At 34.9% G+C, this 18,043-nt stretch overlaps 1 protein-coding gene across 2 annotated transcripts in view; it reads left to right on the top strand.

Moving 5' to 3' along the window:
- Positions 1–18,043, top strand: part of LOC106093872 (monocarboxylate transporter 9) — a 233,821-nt gene that overhangs the window by 46,980 nt on the left and 168,798 nt on the right. The window contains exons 3-5 of one of the 2 annotated variants that reach the window (XM_059366040.1): positions 13,303–13,536; positions 13,594–13,720; positions 13,781–13,960. Coding sequence is in view for 1 of the 2 variants with exons in the window: in XM_059366038.1 (XP_059222021.1) it covers positions 14,173–14,175 (3 nt within the window). In the remaining variant the exon portion in view is untranslated. Of the gene's footprint in view, positions 1–13,302; positions 13,537–13,593; positions 13,721–13,780; positions 13,961–14,155; positions 14,176–18,043 lie in introns of those variants that run through there. The other variant, XM_059366038.1, reaches the window with a different exon arrangement.

Genomic DNA, 18,043 nt, shown 5'->3' with positions numbered 1-18,043 from the left:
TTGCAACGCGACACTCAAAAATGTTGGATATTTATTCCAAAATCCATTTGTCATATTACACTTTTCGTACATATCACACCTGAATTCACTAAAAGAAGGTTAGGCCACTTTCGAAAACATAAAGTGGATAGGCCCTATGAAGATCACTAAGGAAGGTGCAGTATAAAAATGAGACAAAAAGGAGAAAATCTAAACAAAGAATGAATGTACAAAGAGAAAAAGTTGACATCCTCAATGCCGAGTATTGTCAAAACTCACAAATTGTATGTCGGCTGATTGCTTATGATATGTACAACCAAGACATATTTATTTACAGGTAGTGGCAGTTGCCCAACAACAAAATTTTGAGTACACTATCTGTCAAAATCAGTGATTAGTGCAACCCTGATTTTGAGCATGTTACTAGTTCGCTCCATTTTTCATTGTTTGTTTGTGCTATGGTTCTTAACTATAATACACACACACACTCGTTGATAGATTGTGTACTTCGCGAGAAAAAATTGTACTCAGCTGTTTACGGTACACTACCTGGTGATTATATCATGTGTACAACATTCAGAGTAGCTATTTTTGAAATAACCTATGACATGTCTGCTCGTCTAAAGGCATCTTAAGTAATTATGTTAAACAAAAAATTTTGTTTTTTCACAACGAATCCGAAAGCTGAATAAAATACTCTGCTTTAGCATTAGTTGCCAATCTGGATTGATGTCATTTTCATACATATTTCATTGCAATGCACCATATAGTACATACTTAAATAATACACAGCCATTATGTAAAACGACCCATAATATTTGAAACCAAATGATTCAAAGTACAAAGTACCGAAACTCATATACCGGATTAAAAGGTACCCAAATTTTAAACCGCATTAAAAATAGCGGAAACAAGTGAAGTTTGTTGAAGCAATGATTTCAATGCATTCCCGAATGCAACAATGGCAAAGATCAAAATTTTGCTTTAAAAATGCAACCCTGTCAATTTCAACAAATTATGAAGGGAAGTTCACAACTAATGCCCATATTCACAAAACTTAAAATAGTGTTAAACTATGATTATTTGACAGATTTCCTTTATAGAACTGTCAAATAAACCCATTATAAAGCTGTTTTAAGTTTTGTGAATACGAGTGTAAAAGTTTTTTTGTTTAGAGTAGGTATTTTAAAAACTTTTAACTAAAGCCTCCATTGACGAGCCGACAAGTCATATGTAATTTCAAAAATAGCCACGCTGAAAATTGTACACATCGTGTGATACGTAAGAAAAATTTAATATGACAAATGGATTTTGGAATAAATATGCAACTTTTTCGATTAAATCGAGCTTCTATTTCATCGAACATACATGTAGACACATGTCTATAAAAAAAAGTGCAATACATACGACAATACATGGCGATTAGAGAGCGCTCTATTCGTATTTGACTTACATAAGACAAGTCTTATGATTACAGAAAGTGACATGTCGTATGACTTGTCGGCTCGTCTAAATGGGGCTTTAACTTGCTTGAGTTTAAACTTTCCAATTGTTTCGATTTACTGTTATGCAGTATCTGCATTAACTCGCTTTGCTTTGGAAAACATCTGAATCCTTCACACTTGTTGTTTTTAAACCCATCACCATAGGACAGGGGCAGGATTCACCAATAGAAGGTTAGGTCATTTTCGAAAACATAAAGTGGATAGGCCCCATTAACATCATTAAGGATGTCATATGTGCCGAATGAAAATGACAAAAATAGGAGAAAATCTAAACAAAGAATTAATTTACAAAGAGAACAAGTTGACATCCTCAATGCCAGGGTTCACTGAATAAGGTTAAGCTAAAGGCTCATTTAGACGGCATGTATTTGTCTTACATGTCAAATTTAGCACATGCAGAGTTGTACATGCCGTGTGATACAAACAAAACTAATATACGAGAATCACTTTTCAAAATAGCCCATGTAATTTCTTTCGATTAGAGCGCCCCCTATTCCTTCTGACAAAAACATAAAGAAATCAGCGGTTTTTGATATCAGTCGAATGAAAGTAACTCAAAATTAAATTTTTTTCGCAATTTTATAAATTAACCAGCTTTTCCACAACTTTAACAATTTTTACACATAAAAAAATCAGCTTGTGATCAAATTTTTAGGTTATGTCATACGGATATAAAATGCAGGTGTGATAGCAAAAATTATGAATCATATGTAAATTCACAAATTTTGACAGACATTTTCAATTACATGTGAGTACAAAAAGTGACAGGTCATAAGACATTTACATTCCGTGTAAAAGCGGCTTAAGCTATCAGCCGACATAAATTTTTTTTTTTTGAATTTTTGACAATACTTGGCATCGAATCGACCCAGATACGCAAAGTATTTAACTTAGAAACAAAACAAGACGATATTTTAGCTCAAGATATATGTGTAATCTAATTTTGTTTATATATAAAAGCACGTTTACATAGGACACTAAATCCGGATTTAATGGCTCGATCACCTGTTTTCCCTTAAATCCGGATTTAGTGGCCAATGTAAACGTACTTTTAAAAGCATTTTTGCATTTAATGGTAACGCTATTTGATTTGTTTTTGAACAAACAAAATGTGTCAAATAAATATTTTGGGCATAAATAACAAAACAATATGGATCAAATATTTGATAAATTTGAACGTACCTTAACGCTATTTGATTCGTTTTTGAACAAACAAAATGTGTTAAATAAATGTGTCTAAAAGCACGTTTACATTGGCCACTAAATCCGGATTTAGTGGCTCGATCACCTGTTTTCCCTTAATAAAATCAGCTGATGAGAGCCTTAAATCCGGATTTAGTGACCATGGTAAACGTACTTTAATATAAATGCAAAAGCAAGAATTATCGAATTTGACATATTTTGGGCATAAATAACAAAACAAGATGCAAGATGGATCAAATATTTGATCAATCTGAACGTACCTTTAGGCACACTGTGAAAATATTGGCCAGATGAGGCGCCAGATAGTCAGCCTCCTTCTGTATTAACACCGCAAATATTCCATCAGGTCCGGGTGATTTAAATGGTTTAAAGCTCCTCAGGGATTTCTTTACCATAAATTTTGTGATGATGATCCTTCGATCACTCTCAGTATACTGTGGAAAATTGGTTTTCACCAAAAGCCTCAAAATATACTCCGTTGTCTCTGCTCTCACTCCCATGTCGTCTACCAACGTTTCAGTATAGACATACATACATAGGTTTTTGAAATAAACTTTTTCATTTTGAAGGCATCATTAACGTTATCGATCTGTTCGCAGAAAAGCTTCTAGGAGGCACGCTTTGCCTTGACACGCGGACAATTTGTATCTCCAGCTGAAAAGAACTACTTCTGTCTACACGGATTTACGCCTAGACCACAGTCACGGGGTAAAGTTAAAATTTTTTAAAATTTGGCGCTTGAAAATGGTCATCATTTATTACTGGCACACGTGAAGTAGTGTTTGTAGTCGTCAATGTTAAAAATTGTTCAACTTTTGTGAGTAGATTTTTTGAAATTTTTTTGCAGCGTTGCATTTTTGCAACGCGACACTCAAAATAATACTCATTGCGCTCATTCTGTTTCGGTCTTCATTCTGTTTTGCCATTGAGTTTGTCCAAAAACTGTTAAAGCTCCCATTAGCGATATAATTTTGGCAAAAAATTGGGGTACATTGTTATGAGACCAAATCGACCTATAAATCGATTATTCCACTTTTTAATCAGTGATAGTGAACCTCGATTTTTTTACACAAAGTCAACTAGTCGATTAGGCGAAAGTCGATATCGAAAAAACATTTAGAATCATCCAAGGCGTATTTATCAGATGGTCTCATCAACCCAGCTGATAAAATTTTATGTCAATTAGTTTTTGAATTCGCCTTACAAAAATGTAAACTTCAAAATAAACATTTTATAAATTGATGTTTGTGTTCACTGCTGTTATGGTTATTAATCTTATGTTATACAATGACACCTGTAGAACAAGCTCAATGGCTATCTGCTTTACTCTGGGAACATAGGTCCATTGTGTCCGAAGAAAGATTAGGCAATGAGAAAGAACACAAAACAATGAGAAAACGCATTAAGTTCGGCCGGGCCGAACTTTGGATACCCACCACCTCGAGTATATAACTAAACCACCTTTCGTAATAGTCCGGTGAAAAATTCATAATTCATGCACTCATCGCAGCTATTTCGAAATATGGTCCGATTTGGACCAAATTTGACACGGACATTTTTAGAACAAAATGGGTCTTTTTGGAAGCAAAATCCAAATATGGACCGATAAAAGGATGTCGAAAGGCTAAAATTAAATTTAAATTAATTAAATTAAACTAAATTTCAGCGAAATCGAACAATAAATGCGCCTTTTATGGGGCCAAGACCTCAAACTGAGAGATCGATCTATTTGTGTTCCCGCGGCGATTGGCCCTTTGGACCGGAACGAGCTTGCTCATCTTGAAAGAGCTTGACGAGGATCGCCACCCATCTCCACATGCAAATGTGGCTACTACAACAACAACATCATTGGCAGCTATATCCAAATCCAGACCGATCTATGCCAAATTGCACAATGATGTCATGATACCTAACACAACTTGTTGTTTCAAATTTCAGCGAAATCGGACTATGAATGCGCCTATTATGGGTCCAGGATCTTAAATCGAGAGATCGGTCTATAAGGCAGCTATATCCAAATCTAGACCGATCTGAGCCAAATTAAAAACAGATACTAAATGGCCTAAGACTACTCACTGTCCAGATTTTCAGTAAAATCGAACAATTAATGCGCTTTTTATGGGCCCAAGACCTTAAATCGGAAGATCGGTCATATGGCAGCTATATCCAAATCTGGACCGATCTAAGCCAAATTAAACAAGGACATCAACTGACTTAACACAACTCACTGTTTCAAATTTCAGCGAAATCGGACAATAATTGCGCCTTTTATGGGCCCAAGACCTTAAATCAGCAGTAAATCGGGAGATCGGTCTAGATGACAGCTATACCCAAATCCTGACCGATCTGAGCCAAACTAAAACAGAATATCCAAAGGCTAAACGTTACTGTTTCAAATTTCAGTGAAATCAGACAATGAATGCGCCTGTTATGGGCTTTAGACCCAAAATCGGCAGATCGGTCTATATGGCAGCTATATGTAAATATAGACCGATATGCACCATATTCAGACCGGATGCCAAAGTTCTTAGTACAACTCATTGCTTCAAATTTCAGCGAAATCGGACAAAAATTGCGGCTTTTATGGGCTGAAGACCATAAAGAAGACCCTAGGCAAATATAGGCAGAATGAGGTACTGTAACGTAGTTACAAGAAAAAATATTCAAAAGTTACTAAACTTGAGAAATTACAACCATAAAGTTGCAGAATTGCATACGGTTTCGCAAATTCTTGTGGAAAATGCTGTGAAATGGATCCTCAAATTAGAAACTTGCGTCAAGAAACCGAAAATTATGAGGCGGAATGTTGAACTTTAAGAACAAAAAACTGTTTACATCGTCTAAACAAAAAAATAAAACTTTGGTAAATGTAAAAGTTGTAACTTAAATTCTTCGAAAAACTCTAATTTCTTAAAAGTTTATGAATAAAAATGACGCCTATGTTGTCAAAATAGATTACTCAACAAAGGTTGATATATTGGATATATCAAATATGATATTTTCAACTCGCCACAAAAAGGATGGCGCAATATTTTTTGGTTGATAAATAAAAATTATTTTGAATAGCCTAAATAGGGGATAATATCATGTAATGAGACCGGCTCAAGCCTCTGCAAACCCCAAGAACACCGTTTAAACTATCAAACATCTCGGTAGAATTATCGTGGTTAGGTTTCTATACAATAAAGTGGACCTCTTGTATTGTATATAGGATATCGTTATATCTACAAATTATTTTGAAAATTTACAGAATTGTGTCCTTGGATTATCTGAAGACTGTAGGCAAGTCGGATAAATTTTCCAACCGGATAAGAGCCTTAAGCACACTTCTTAATATAGACAACCTAGGTATAGAAGCAATAAAATGTCTGTTCTGTGGTGGCCCCCAAAGTCTCCGAATCTAAATTCGATTGAAAATGTTTGGTATATCATTAAAACTCATATAAGGGGAATACTTCATTTCAATTCCCATGAATTTTGGTTAACCATTTTAGCTCCGTAGTTAATTATTGGAGGCCACCGTAGCGCAGAGGTAAGCATGTCCACCTATGACGCTGAACGCCCGGGTTCGAATCCTGGCGTGACCATCATAAAATTTTCAGCGGTGGTTATTCCCTCCTAATGCTGGCGACATTTGTGAGGTACTTAGCCATGAAAAACTTCTCATCAAAAGAGGTGTCGCACTGCGGCACGCCGTTCGGACTCGGCTATAAAAAGGAGGTCCCTTATCATTGAGCTTAAACTTGAATCAGACTGCACTCATTGATATGTGAGAAGTTTGCCCCTGTTCCTCAATGGAGTGTTCATGGGCAAAATTTGCATTTGCAATTAATTATATCAGTTTCGGTTCGCCTGAACTGAACCGACTTTATGCCCAGGATGGTCCAAGCCTTTATTAAGCACAAGAGATTGTTAAGTTACAACAACGCTGTTAGAACACAATTTGGCTGCACTTGTAACTCAAAACTTGCCTTCCTTTTTTCTAGTTTTGTGATTTTTGTTTTAAAACCCGAAGTGTTCCTATTATTTTGCACAACTAAAAATTGGACTGCTTGTAGCAATAGAGCTTTCTTGTTAAATATCAGTACATGTTTGACATTTTCGTAACAAAAATCGTTTTTGCAATGGCGGTGCATTAAAAAAATTCTATAAAGAATCGATTTAGCTGTCGTTTTACTCGCTTTGGAATCCTTTATTTGTCCGTCTATCTGTTGTCCCTATTTTTTTTGCACATAACTGTATATAAGGCCACTCAAAATCCTAGCCTAATTTGACCCAGATCGGTGCAGATTTCGGTATAGCCCCCTATAGACGAAAAGAAACTGATGGGATTTCGGATATTGAGGAAAGACAATGAAACTTCTTTGTCAAATTAGAAATATTTAAAAAGGGGGTTGAAATCGAGAAGTTCCCAAAAGAAACTGTGAAAATACAAGCAAAAATTGCAGTGAAAAATGAAAAGACTACTAAAAAGTGATTTGCAATTAAAAAAATTGAAATCGCTTCGACATTTGGGTATGTTTTAGTCGGAATTTTTTTCTAAAGGTGCGTATTAACTTCAGTTTTCACAGTGAAACTCCATATAAAAAAAAAAATAGTGAAAAAAATCTGTGAAAACATTTTCATTTGTGGTACTAAGTTCTTTATTGAGTGAAAAACTAGCTTTCTCTAAAAGCGTGGACGAAGCGTTTTTCAACTTAGGTCAACATGATAACAAAAGAGTTTTAGTCGCTTTTTCGATCATTGTCGTTTCAATAAACAGTTGTTGTTGGCAAATATAGCTCTTACATTTTTATTTTTTATAATATAACTACACAAACAATACAGTTTAGCAAAGTAAATTTTGGTGGTGGATCATATGTTTGACGGTGTTTTCATATGAGATCAAAAATGAGAGTAGACTTCATTGAGGTTCAACAAATAGTGAAACTACGTTTTGTGAAAAATTTCCCTGGTGAACGAAGTTAATACCCACCTTAAAACCAAAATTTTTTCCACAACACAATTTAGTTAAGTAAGGGATTCTTAAATAATATCCATGACAAAGCAATTTTAAGTATACATATTAAAATATTTAAGCCCCACACCACAACCGTGGAACAGAGTATTATGACTTAGTGCTTTTATTTGCAAAGCTAAAAAAATACCATTAAGCATACCGATTGGCTTGAACTACTTCCTGATTCGATTTAACTATGTGCGTTTGTCTGTTTGTCCATGTTTTCTTGTAATCAAGGTACAGGTCGCATTCATTCTTCTGCAAATATTACTGAAACAATACGCGAACTGACCTATAGTGACCTACCAATATTGAAAAGTACGCGAACACACTTATAGTGTTCTATTTGTCTATCCTTTCAAGAATGTATTTTTTGACATTTTAAACACAAATAGAAATGTTAATATGTTTAATTAGCTGTGTCTTTATAACCATAATCGTTTCCTCTAAAATCGACCACTAAGTAAATGAGTAGAACATTGTCGTCCATGTCGCAATTAATATTTATGAATACATATTTATATATATGTACTCCGTTACAATCGGGGACATTTTTCCTTGCAATGTATCGGGTATTATGAGGACACTTGAGTACAAAGCCACATGAAATGTTTGTAGTTCAACGGCGTTGTACCCGTGATAATTAGTAACGAGGATGGCAACCCTGGGTTGAGAAAAATAATTTTAAAATGGAAAAAAAGGATGGAAATAGCGTGTACATATGAAAAAAAATAATAATTTTATAATTAATAATAATAGAGCTTTCAAACGAACCAATAAACAATTTTTTTTTTAAAATGTCCTCGAAAGTCCAGTGTCCCCGAAAGTCACGGTACATGACAAATCTTTTGAGGACTGTCCCCAAAAAGCCAAAATGTTCTCAAAAGTACCGGTAGATAGGAAAAGTGTCCCCAAAAGTCTCAGTACACATACATATATATATATATATATATATATATATATATATATATATATATATAGGTTAAAAATTTAGATTAAATTAATTTTCAAACTAAAAAACAAAAGAGCTAAACTCATTTTACTTTTTTCTCTTTGTTTAAATTTAGTTTACATACATTTCTCATATTAATAATTAGGAAAGCAAAGAGAACAAAACTAAATAATTCGGCATCGAAGAGAAGTCTACCGCAAGAAATATTTTTTATTCTTTTTCTGATCCTTAATAACTTTGTTGGCATTTGTTTGTTAGTGCATCAGATTTAACCCCTCGCTCTTGTTGTGGTCTTCATGTGGTTTCTTTTTCTGTTTATTTTCAATATTTCATTAATTTTCTGTTACATGTAGGTAGTTTTTTTTTTCATATATTTGTTTTTTATTAATTTTTAATATATCATAATTTATTTATCTACATAGGTGTTCATAGATATTTTGTTCTTTTCAATGATCTCTTCTCGTTGTTTGGACATCTTTAAATTCTAATTTTTCTTTCGCTTTGGATCTTTTTATATGATGTTACAATTAAATTTTTCTTCTCCTTCGAAAGTACTTGGTTTTGAACATTCTTTTCATATACAATTGAATGTACATTTTTCTTTGTTTTTTTCTGAATTAGACTTTAATGTAGCGAAACTTCCTTGAGTGACTTAAATTTTTCTTCCAAAAACAATAAACCTATTTCGATGTAAAGGGTGGTACTACGTTCTTTTAAGTCAAAAATTTCATTAATCTGTTTCTTCACTTATTAAAAACAGAGATACCTTATTGGACACTTTAATGATTTGGCGATTAAAATCGCTTTTTTCGTAAAAATACACCTGGCAGCAAATAAACATATGTTTCATTAATTATTACAAAATAAATAAATCAGCTGAGCAATAATGAAAGGCAACAACTGAAATGGTATGTATTAAAAAAAAGCATGAATCTCACATGAGAATTGGTGGTTTCTTATTGCTGTAGTTCAGCATTCATAGCGAAGCTTTGTTATTGCCAAAAAAGCCATAGCTGAAGTCGAGCAAATGATTCAGAAATTCGAAGTATGGAGAGAGTATTGTACACATTAGCAATTTTTTATTTTAATATTTTATGCATAGGAATCCGCCGAAGTAGCTGCTCTGCTGTCACAGGCCAAGAATGTTACGATGAAGCAAATAATACACGTATCTTAAAATGCTGAATTTCCCTGGGAGTTTATTCCCTACTCCCTTTTCCCCTATTCTGAATAACAATTTACTGGGAGTTTATTCCCTAATCCATTATTCCAAACAAATTTCGAAAAAGGGAAATATCTCCTAGGTAGTAGAAAGTAGCTATTCTGAATCCATATATAAAGGGAGAATGAGACGGTAAAACTTGGGAAAAATTCCCCCAAACAAATAAAAGGGAGCTAGGACATAAATCGTAAATTTTAATTTATTTTTTTGAAAAAATGGTACCACTTCTTATTATTTACGAACAATTTAAAATGTATGAAAATTATTTTTCACTTTTTCATCAAAATGAAGTACAAATTTGTTAGGTTCTCCCGGTTTAAATGTCATGTACTCATCGTAGAAGATTTGCTTAAGTTTTTCAATTTTATTGGCACTCCGTTTCGAGTCAGATACTTAAAGGGGGCCTTTATCATTGAGCTTAAAGTACAATCAGGCGGCATTCAATGATGTGCAAGAAGTCTTCCGCCTGTTCCATAATGGAATGTTCGTGGGCAATTATTCAAAGATACTTGGCGCCACATTTGCCAGTATTTACTCCACAGGAGTAAGAATAAATCCATAAGTCGCTTTTCGGCAGAACTATGTCCAGCAGCCGTCCCAACCACCAAGAAAAGCCGCCGCCGCCCGATTAGATCTTCAAGTTCTAGCTCCATAAAAGTAGGCCTTTAGATAAAACGGCGTATCAGCCAGACCAACACATCATTTATGACGACGAAGGAGAAGCAAACCTTTATATTACGATTCAGCCACCTTAACTTCTTTCGGCAAGGGAAAACGCCAACATGCAGGATGTGTGGCCCGCATGCAACCACAACCACGACACAATTAATCTGACTATCAGACTACTCTCGAAGCATCCAATTTAGCAAACGATTGTTGGATGAAGACGGAAAGTTGTTGTCACAACACATAAATATGGTGACAAGCTGTAGCCCATAATTGTGCACTATTAAAATGAAAAACTTAAAACAAACTTTACAAAAGCAACACTAAACATGTTTATGAACTTTTTTAGCAACCTTTTAACTTATTTTTGCTAATTTTTTCTTTTTATGTTCCTTTTCCAAAAAATAATAGTCAAATGTTTGGCCAAAATCAAACAGCTAAATCAAAACTGCTGTTTTCGAAAATTCGAAATTCCCTCTCCCAAAATTGTCCTCTCCCCATTCAATCAGAATAGGAGGATTGTATTCGAGGGAATAAACTCCCAGGGAGTTTTCAGAATTGGGCTGATTGTTTTGACGTCAACTGTTTCGCGCGGGGCGAAGAATCATCAACTCCACCTTCCATTCCGCAACCACCGAAAAATTACGAAATATTTTAAATTTAACCAAACACATTTTTACATATATGATGTACTTTAACATCTTCCTAGGGCGGCAATTTTTTTACTTTTTTTATGTGGATTTTTACTGCGAAAACCGAACGTAGTACCACCCTTAACAGAAAGAATTCTTGCGGATCGAAATAACAAGCGTCCGCCCCTTTCAACGGTTTAAGCCTGTCGAGGTGTACACGCAGACACATGACGGCAACCCTAAAGTGCGAAAGTCAAAAATTTACATCGTCCGCTTTACGGCCTTTTAAAAATTAAAATAAGTTGGTATAGTTCGAGTTATATATGTATCTTAAAAATCTCTACAACAGAACACGAAAGAATATTTTTACGTCGGCACATTGAAGAATTAGACTAACTTCATAACACACTAACTAGTCATTAAAAGCAATCATACCAGCATATAAATGTGAAAAATCTAAAAAACAACTACCAAAAGTAAACAACTGTCCAAATCTCTTATGCACTGCATCAACTTCTCTGCAAAAACAAACACGTACAAAAAGTGTATTTGTAAATAAAGAGTAAACATAATCAATTAATAACAGAAAGAAAGAAAAAGCTCCGAAGTATCCACAATCCTGGAAGCAGGCAAGAGTATTCCCGGTACCGAAAAATAATCAAGAATTTAGACCTATAGCCATACTTCCATATATTTCGAAGATATTTGAACACCTTTTGAACAAACAAATTTCGCAACATATTGCGGATAACTCACTTTTAACCAACCTCCAATCAGGATTCCGGCCGAAGCACAGTTGCACTACCGCACTTTTGAAAGTTGTTGAAGATATAAGAAGTAATATTGATCGCAACAAAATCACTTTTCTGGTTCTTTTAGATCATTCTAAGGCGTTTGACTCAGTTGACCCCAAAATTCTCTGTCTTAAAGTTAAACATTTTTTTAAATTTTCCGAATCTTCAACAAATCTGATTCATTCCAATCTTTCCAATCGTGGCCAATGTAGATCGTCTGAATAACGACCTTAACAATATTATTGCGTGGGCGAATGCGAATGGCCTTCAATTGAATCCCTCGTAGTCAAAATGCATAGCCCAAAATGCAAATGCATAAAAAAAAAAAACTGGAAAATAATATCTGAATTTAAACATGCAAAAAAAAGAACAAAATATCTATGAACACCTATGTATGTAGATAAATAAATTATGATATATTAAAAATTAATAAAAAACAAATATATGAAAAAAAGAACTACCTACATGAAACAGAAAATTAATGAAATATTGAAAATAAACGGAAAAAGAAACCAGATGAAGACCACAACAAGAGTGAGGGGTTAAATCTGATGCACTAACAAACAAATGCCAACAAAGTTATTAAGGATCAGAAAAAGAATAAAAAATATTTCTTGCGGTAGACTTCTCTTCGATGCCGAATTATTTAATTTTGTTCTCTTTGCTTTCCTAATTATTAATATGAGAAATGTATGTAAACTAAATTTAAACAAAGAGAAAAAGGTAAAATGAGTTTAGCTCTTTTGTTTTTTAGTTTGAAAATTAATTTAATCTAAATTGTTAACTTATTGACTTATATATATATATGTATATATATATATATATATATATATATATATATATATATATATATATATATATATATATATATATATATATATATATATATATATATATATATATATATATATATATATATATATATATATATATATATATATATATATATATATATATATATATATATATATATATATATATATATACACGTCACCTGTTTAACTGCCCGGCCGGATCCACTCGACTCAGACCCAGAACCCTGTGGACGCACCCCATCTTAGTCCCAGAGTTCCTGGGTCTTGACACTCAACAGAATCAAGCAGAATGGGGATAGAACACAACAAACTGCTAAAACAACAACATTACTGGCTTAGGCATATGTCCATAGTGGCGGATTAATATATGCACCCTCTTTTCAACCTAACCTAAAATAATTTTAGAAAAATCGGCGTAACTATTTATGTATTTGTCATTAAATTTTTTTTAAATGATTTCTACACTACAAGCAGGATTCACTATTATTAGAGTATTAGAGTAAGCTATTATTATATTATATTAATTTATTTTCAGCGGGTCTATTAAGTTCGAGGCCAAAAGAGACAAATATAGAATATGATCTAGTACCCCCGGATGGTGGTTGGGGATGGCTGGTGTTAGCAGGATCAATGATGGTTAACATTTTAATACCTGGGACCATAAAAAGTTTCGGAGTTCTTTTTGTTGAATTTTTGGAAGCATTTAATGCTTCACCTGCTACAGCTGCATGGATTCCTGCTTTATGCTATTTTTTGTACAGTTCTTTGGGTATGTAAATGGTAACATATATGCATATATTACAAGTACTTATAACATGTTTCGTAGGACCCGTCTCTAGCATCCTATCTGTAAAATATTCGTACAGAACGGTGACTTTATTGGGTGGTGCATCTGCGGCTCTTGGAATGATATTGTCATACTGGGCATCATCGGTTGCCTATTTGTATTTAAGGTTAGTAATACATACTTAAATTTATTTGAATATTAATAGCAGATTTTTAATTTATTATAGTTATGGCCTTCTGGTAGGCATTGGTGCTGGTTTGTCATTTCCTCCTACAGTATATATCGTTACATCATACTTGGTGAAGTATCGGGGTCTTGCCAATGGACTTTGCATATCGGGCAGTACGCTGGGATCTATTATCTTACCACCTATATTACGCTGGCTTCTTATAACATACAGCTACAGGTATTGTAATAATGTAATAAATACTAAATATGTGTATATCTCATCTTTTACATTTTAACTGCTCTGATAATATGGCTTTGCATTTACAGAAATAACTGAATCTTTCTGCTTTACTCGACTTACTTAAATGATTACGACAAGGTGTATTAGGAAGGGCATACTATCAGATAATCGGGCACAGATATCACACCATTGGCAGACGCGTTTCTGTAATGGTAAGTCTTTCGCCACTGCCTAGTTTATCGCATCCGTCCGTCTGAGTGGCCTATAGTTTCATGGCATATCACTTGTCCTATTTCTACGCACAAGGACAAATCAACAATCAATCGCATGAGAGTCAGTTTTCTGAATAACTCCGATTCTCAACTTTGCACCAACCTTATGCGGCTGCTACAATCTCCGTTGTTTTACCGTAGTCGTGACTAGCATTGCCAGCCAACGACAACATGGGAATTTTATTGTTTTGAAACGAGCTTTTGCTTGTTGTTGTTTTAACCGAGGCACAAACCAGGAATTGCAAAATTAAAACACAAAATTGAAATTAGTATATCTCAGGGAATTTTAGTCTGACTTAAAAAAAAACTTGGTATACCCGAGTAAAAAAATGGATATGGTCAGATACTAATATATCTGAGATTAAATAAGGTTGGATCCAATTAGATCCAAATGCCATATCCAATTAAATATTATTATATCTGATGTAATTTATAACTACGCCTGGTAGTAAATATAATTCGATATGGAACCAGATATATCTGCTATATATAATTATATCCAAGAGATATGCTATGTATAACTATATCTGGCTTTAGATATAATTATATTGGGTTGCCCAAAAAGTAATTGCGGATTTTTTAAAAGAAAGTAAATGCATTTTTAATAAAACTTAAAATGAACTTTAATCAAATATACTTTTTTAACACTTTTTTTCTAAAGTAAGCTAAAAGTAACAGCTGATAACTGACAGAAGAAAGAATGTAATTACACAGTCACAAGATGTGAAAAAATTTGTCAACGCCGAGTATATGAAAAATCCGCAATTACTTTTTGGGCAACCCAATAAATTGGGCTTTATATAAGTATATCCTTCGGTACAAATAACTGAATTTTGTTCTTACAGTATTTTAACGTAGAAGTGCTTATATTTTATTTTAAATTATATAGCAAATAATATATGTATCTACATTAGTAATTCTAAAGTATTGGGCATTTTACTTTCATAGTTTCCAATTCTCAAAACGTGAGATATTTTGTCATTTTTTAAAATGTGATCAATATGTTATTTTTGGTGTTAACAATTGGTAATATGTGATATAAAAAGTTATGCTCATAAAGGACCCTAGCACCTGACGTTTCACTCACTGTTTTAAATTAATTCGAAATCGAATGAAAAATGCTCCTTTTATGGACTCAATATACTATTTCGGGAGATCAGTCTATATGGTAGCTATATCCAAATATGGTCTGACTTGGACCACATTCGGCAAAGGAGTGTAGAGGTCTGCTAAAACTCACTGTTTAAAATTTCATCGAAATCGGATGAAAAATGATTCTTTAAAGAGCTCAATATTCTATTTCGGGACATCGGTCTATATACAGCTATATTCAAATATGGTCCAACCTGGACCACATTCGAGGTCGTAGCTTCAATCAGCCCAGGCCATGTGATAAGACGGTCCTCGTGGCACTGGACCTATCGAAGGCGTTCGACACGGTCAGCCATGCCAAACAGTTTGAGAACATCGCCACACGTCCCTCCAGCTAGGCCTGAAACGATGGGTCGCGAATTATCTGTGTGGTCGCCAGTCATTTGTGGAATTTAAGGATCAGAAGTCAAAGCACCATAGTGTGAAACAAGAAGTTCCTCAAGGCTGGGTGATATCTCCGGCTCTGTCTAAGCTCTACATATCCTCCATTCCACCCCCTCCAGACGGCATAGAGATCGTACCATATGCGGACGATTGTACGATTATGGCATCAGACCTCCACCCATTGTTGACATCTGCGATAGGTTGTCCATCTACCTCAACGAACTTGCTTCATATTTCGCTGCAAGAAATCTGAAGTTATCCGCCACCACATCTTCAGCCACATTGTTCACTACATTCACGTATGAGGTGCGTAGGTAGCTGACAGTGATGGTCGATGGAGAAATGATTCCGACCATCAAGTGTCCTAAAATACTTGGTGTCACATTTGAGCGCTCTTACAAATTCTCCCCACATGCCACAGCAATCTGCGATAAAGTCAAAAGTAGAAACAAGATCATCAAGTCACTTGCCGGCAGCACTTGGGATGAAAACAAAGAAACCTTGTTGAACATGTACAAATCAATTGACCGGTCTGTGGTAAGTTATGCAGCGCCAGTGTGGTCTCGTCAGCTCTGTGACACGCAGAGGAATAATATTCAGATCTGTCGAAATGCTGCCCTCCGAACTGCGACGGGCTGTCTCCTCAGTTCTCATGTGAACCACCTCCATCAGGAGACAAAGATCCTACCAGTGCGAAGACATAACTACATGCTGTCTAAGCAATACCTTTTGGGCTGTTTTCGCACAGACCATCCAAATCATCATCTTGTGGATAGATATCCACCGAAGCCTTAAGGTAGATCTACACGATATAGAGCGTGAGGTTCAGCGCTACAAGAGAGAACCTCTAGATCAAGCGGCATATCCTGTGGGTCTAAACAACAATCATGAAGGCACGTTAGCAGAACGACCGCCTCCCATTATATCTGAAGAAATTGAAATACGCTACAGTTAGTCTTATTTCAAAAGAAAGCCCTAAAGCAGAAAATTTTCCGAAACTAAAAAATATCTGAAATCGTTACAGAAATCGAGTTATTTTGTTTTTATTGTTGGGCATACGAACCGCAATTTGGACATTTTTGGAAGAATTTTTTAAAAATTTTAGTGTGTATGCAGAAGTAAGGGCGAGAACTATTCCATCAGCTTTTTAGTAGCTTAAACACACACCCACAAAATGGAGAAGATTAAAACAGAAAAGTGGCCTTCAAATAAATACTGGCTGAACTCACTGAAGATATCGACATTTACATTTTTCTGAATCAGCATGGGAGCCACCGTTTGGACATCTCTGGATAGAATTTTTCGAGAAATTGTATATCTTTGGAAAGCTGAAGGGAAGCACAATCCCCTTATATAATAAAGCATCTCAAAAATAAAATTTATCAAATCGTTGATAACTGGGGATATAACCTAATCACAATAAACTACCGCATGCGGGTTTCTACCTCCAACACGCAAAATAAAAATTTTCAATACACATTTTGTTTACATAGTAAAAAAATCGTTAACGAGGCCCGATCTCCCGACACCTCAACAGCCACGTTGGGACATCAACCACTGGCCCAACTTCGCCTGTGGCTTAGGGTGGTTAAAGACACATATGCGCAAACTGCAATTATTACTTGGTAAAAATATCAATATACAATATTATTGCGTACGTATACAAGGGCAAACGTCATCTACTCCCAGATGTCCAGCCAATACCCAGTTGGCATTATCATCTAGATCAGTAGCAAATTTTTAAAGCCAATTTTGTCTCTGCGGTTCCGTTCTACGCAAATTTCAAGAAATGCAGTTATTTATGCATTTGACTCTCCCATTCTTTTTACATTCTTTTAGTTACAGGTACTGCTGACAGGGGTCGGTTTAAAAACAATGATCGTGCTTCTTGCTTGCGAGAAAGAATTTGGCCTTGTAGTGTAGAAATCACTTAAAAAAAATTTAATGACAAATACATGAATAGTTACGCCGATTTTTCTAAAATTATTTTAGGTTAGGTTGAAAAGAGGGTGCATATATTAATCCGCCACTATGGACATATGCCTAAGCCAGTAATGTTGTTGTTGTAGCAGTTTATTGTGTTCTATCCTCATTCTGCTTGATTCTGTTGAGTGTCAAGACCCAGGAACTCTGGGACTAAGATGGGGTGCGTCCACAGGGATCTGGGTCTGAGTCGAGTGGATCCGGCCGGGCAGTTAAACAGGTGACGTGTATCGTACGGTCCCTGGTTACAATCGCGACATACATCTTGCACGTCGGCATCAATCCTAGC

Source organism: Stomoxys calcitrans, chromosome 3 (assembly GCF_963082655.1).
Source record: "Stomoxys calcitrans chromosome 3, idStoCalc2.1, whole genome shotgun sequence".
Classification (NCBI taxonomy): Eukaryota; Metazoa; Arthropoda; class Insecta; order Diptera; family Muscidae; genus Stomoxys; species Stomoxys calcitrans.
The sequence above is the reverse complement of the archived record's forward strand: the minus strand, read 5'-3'. Positions and strand labels throughout refer to the sequence as shown.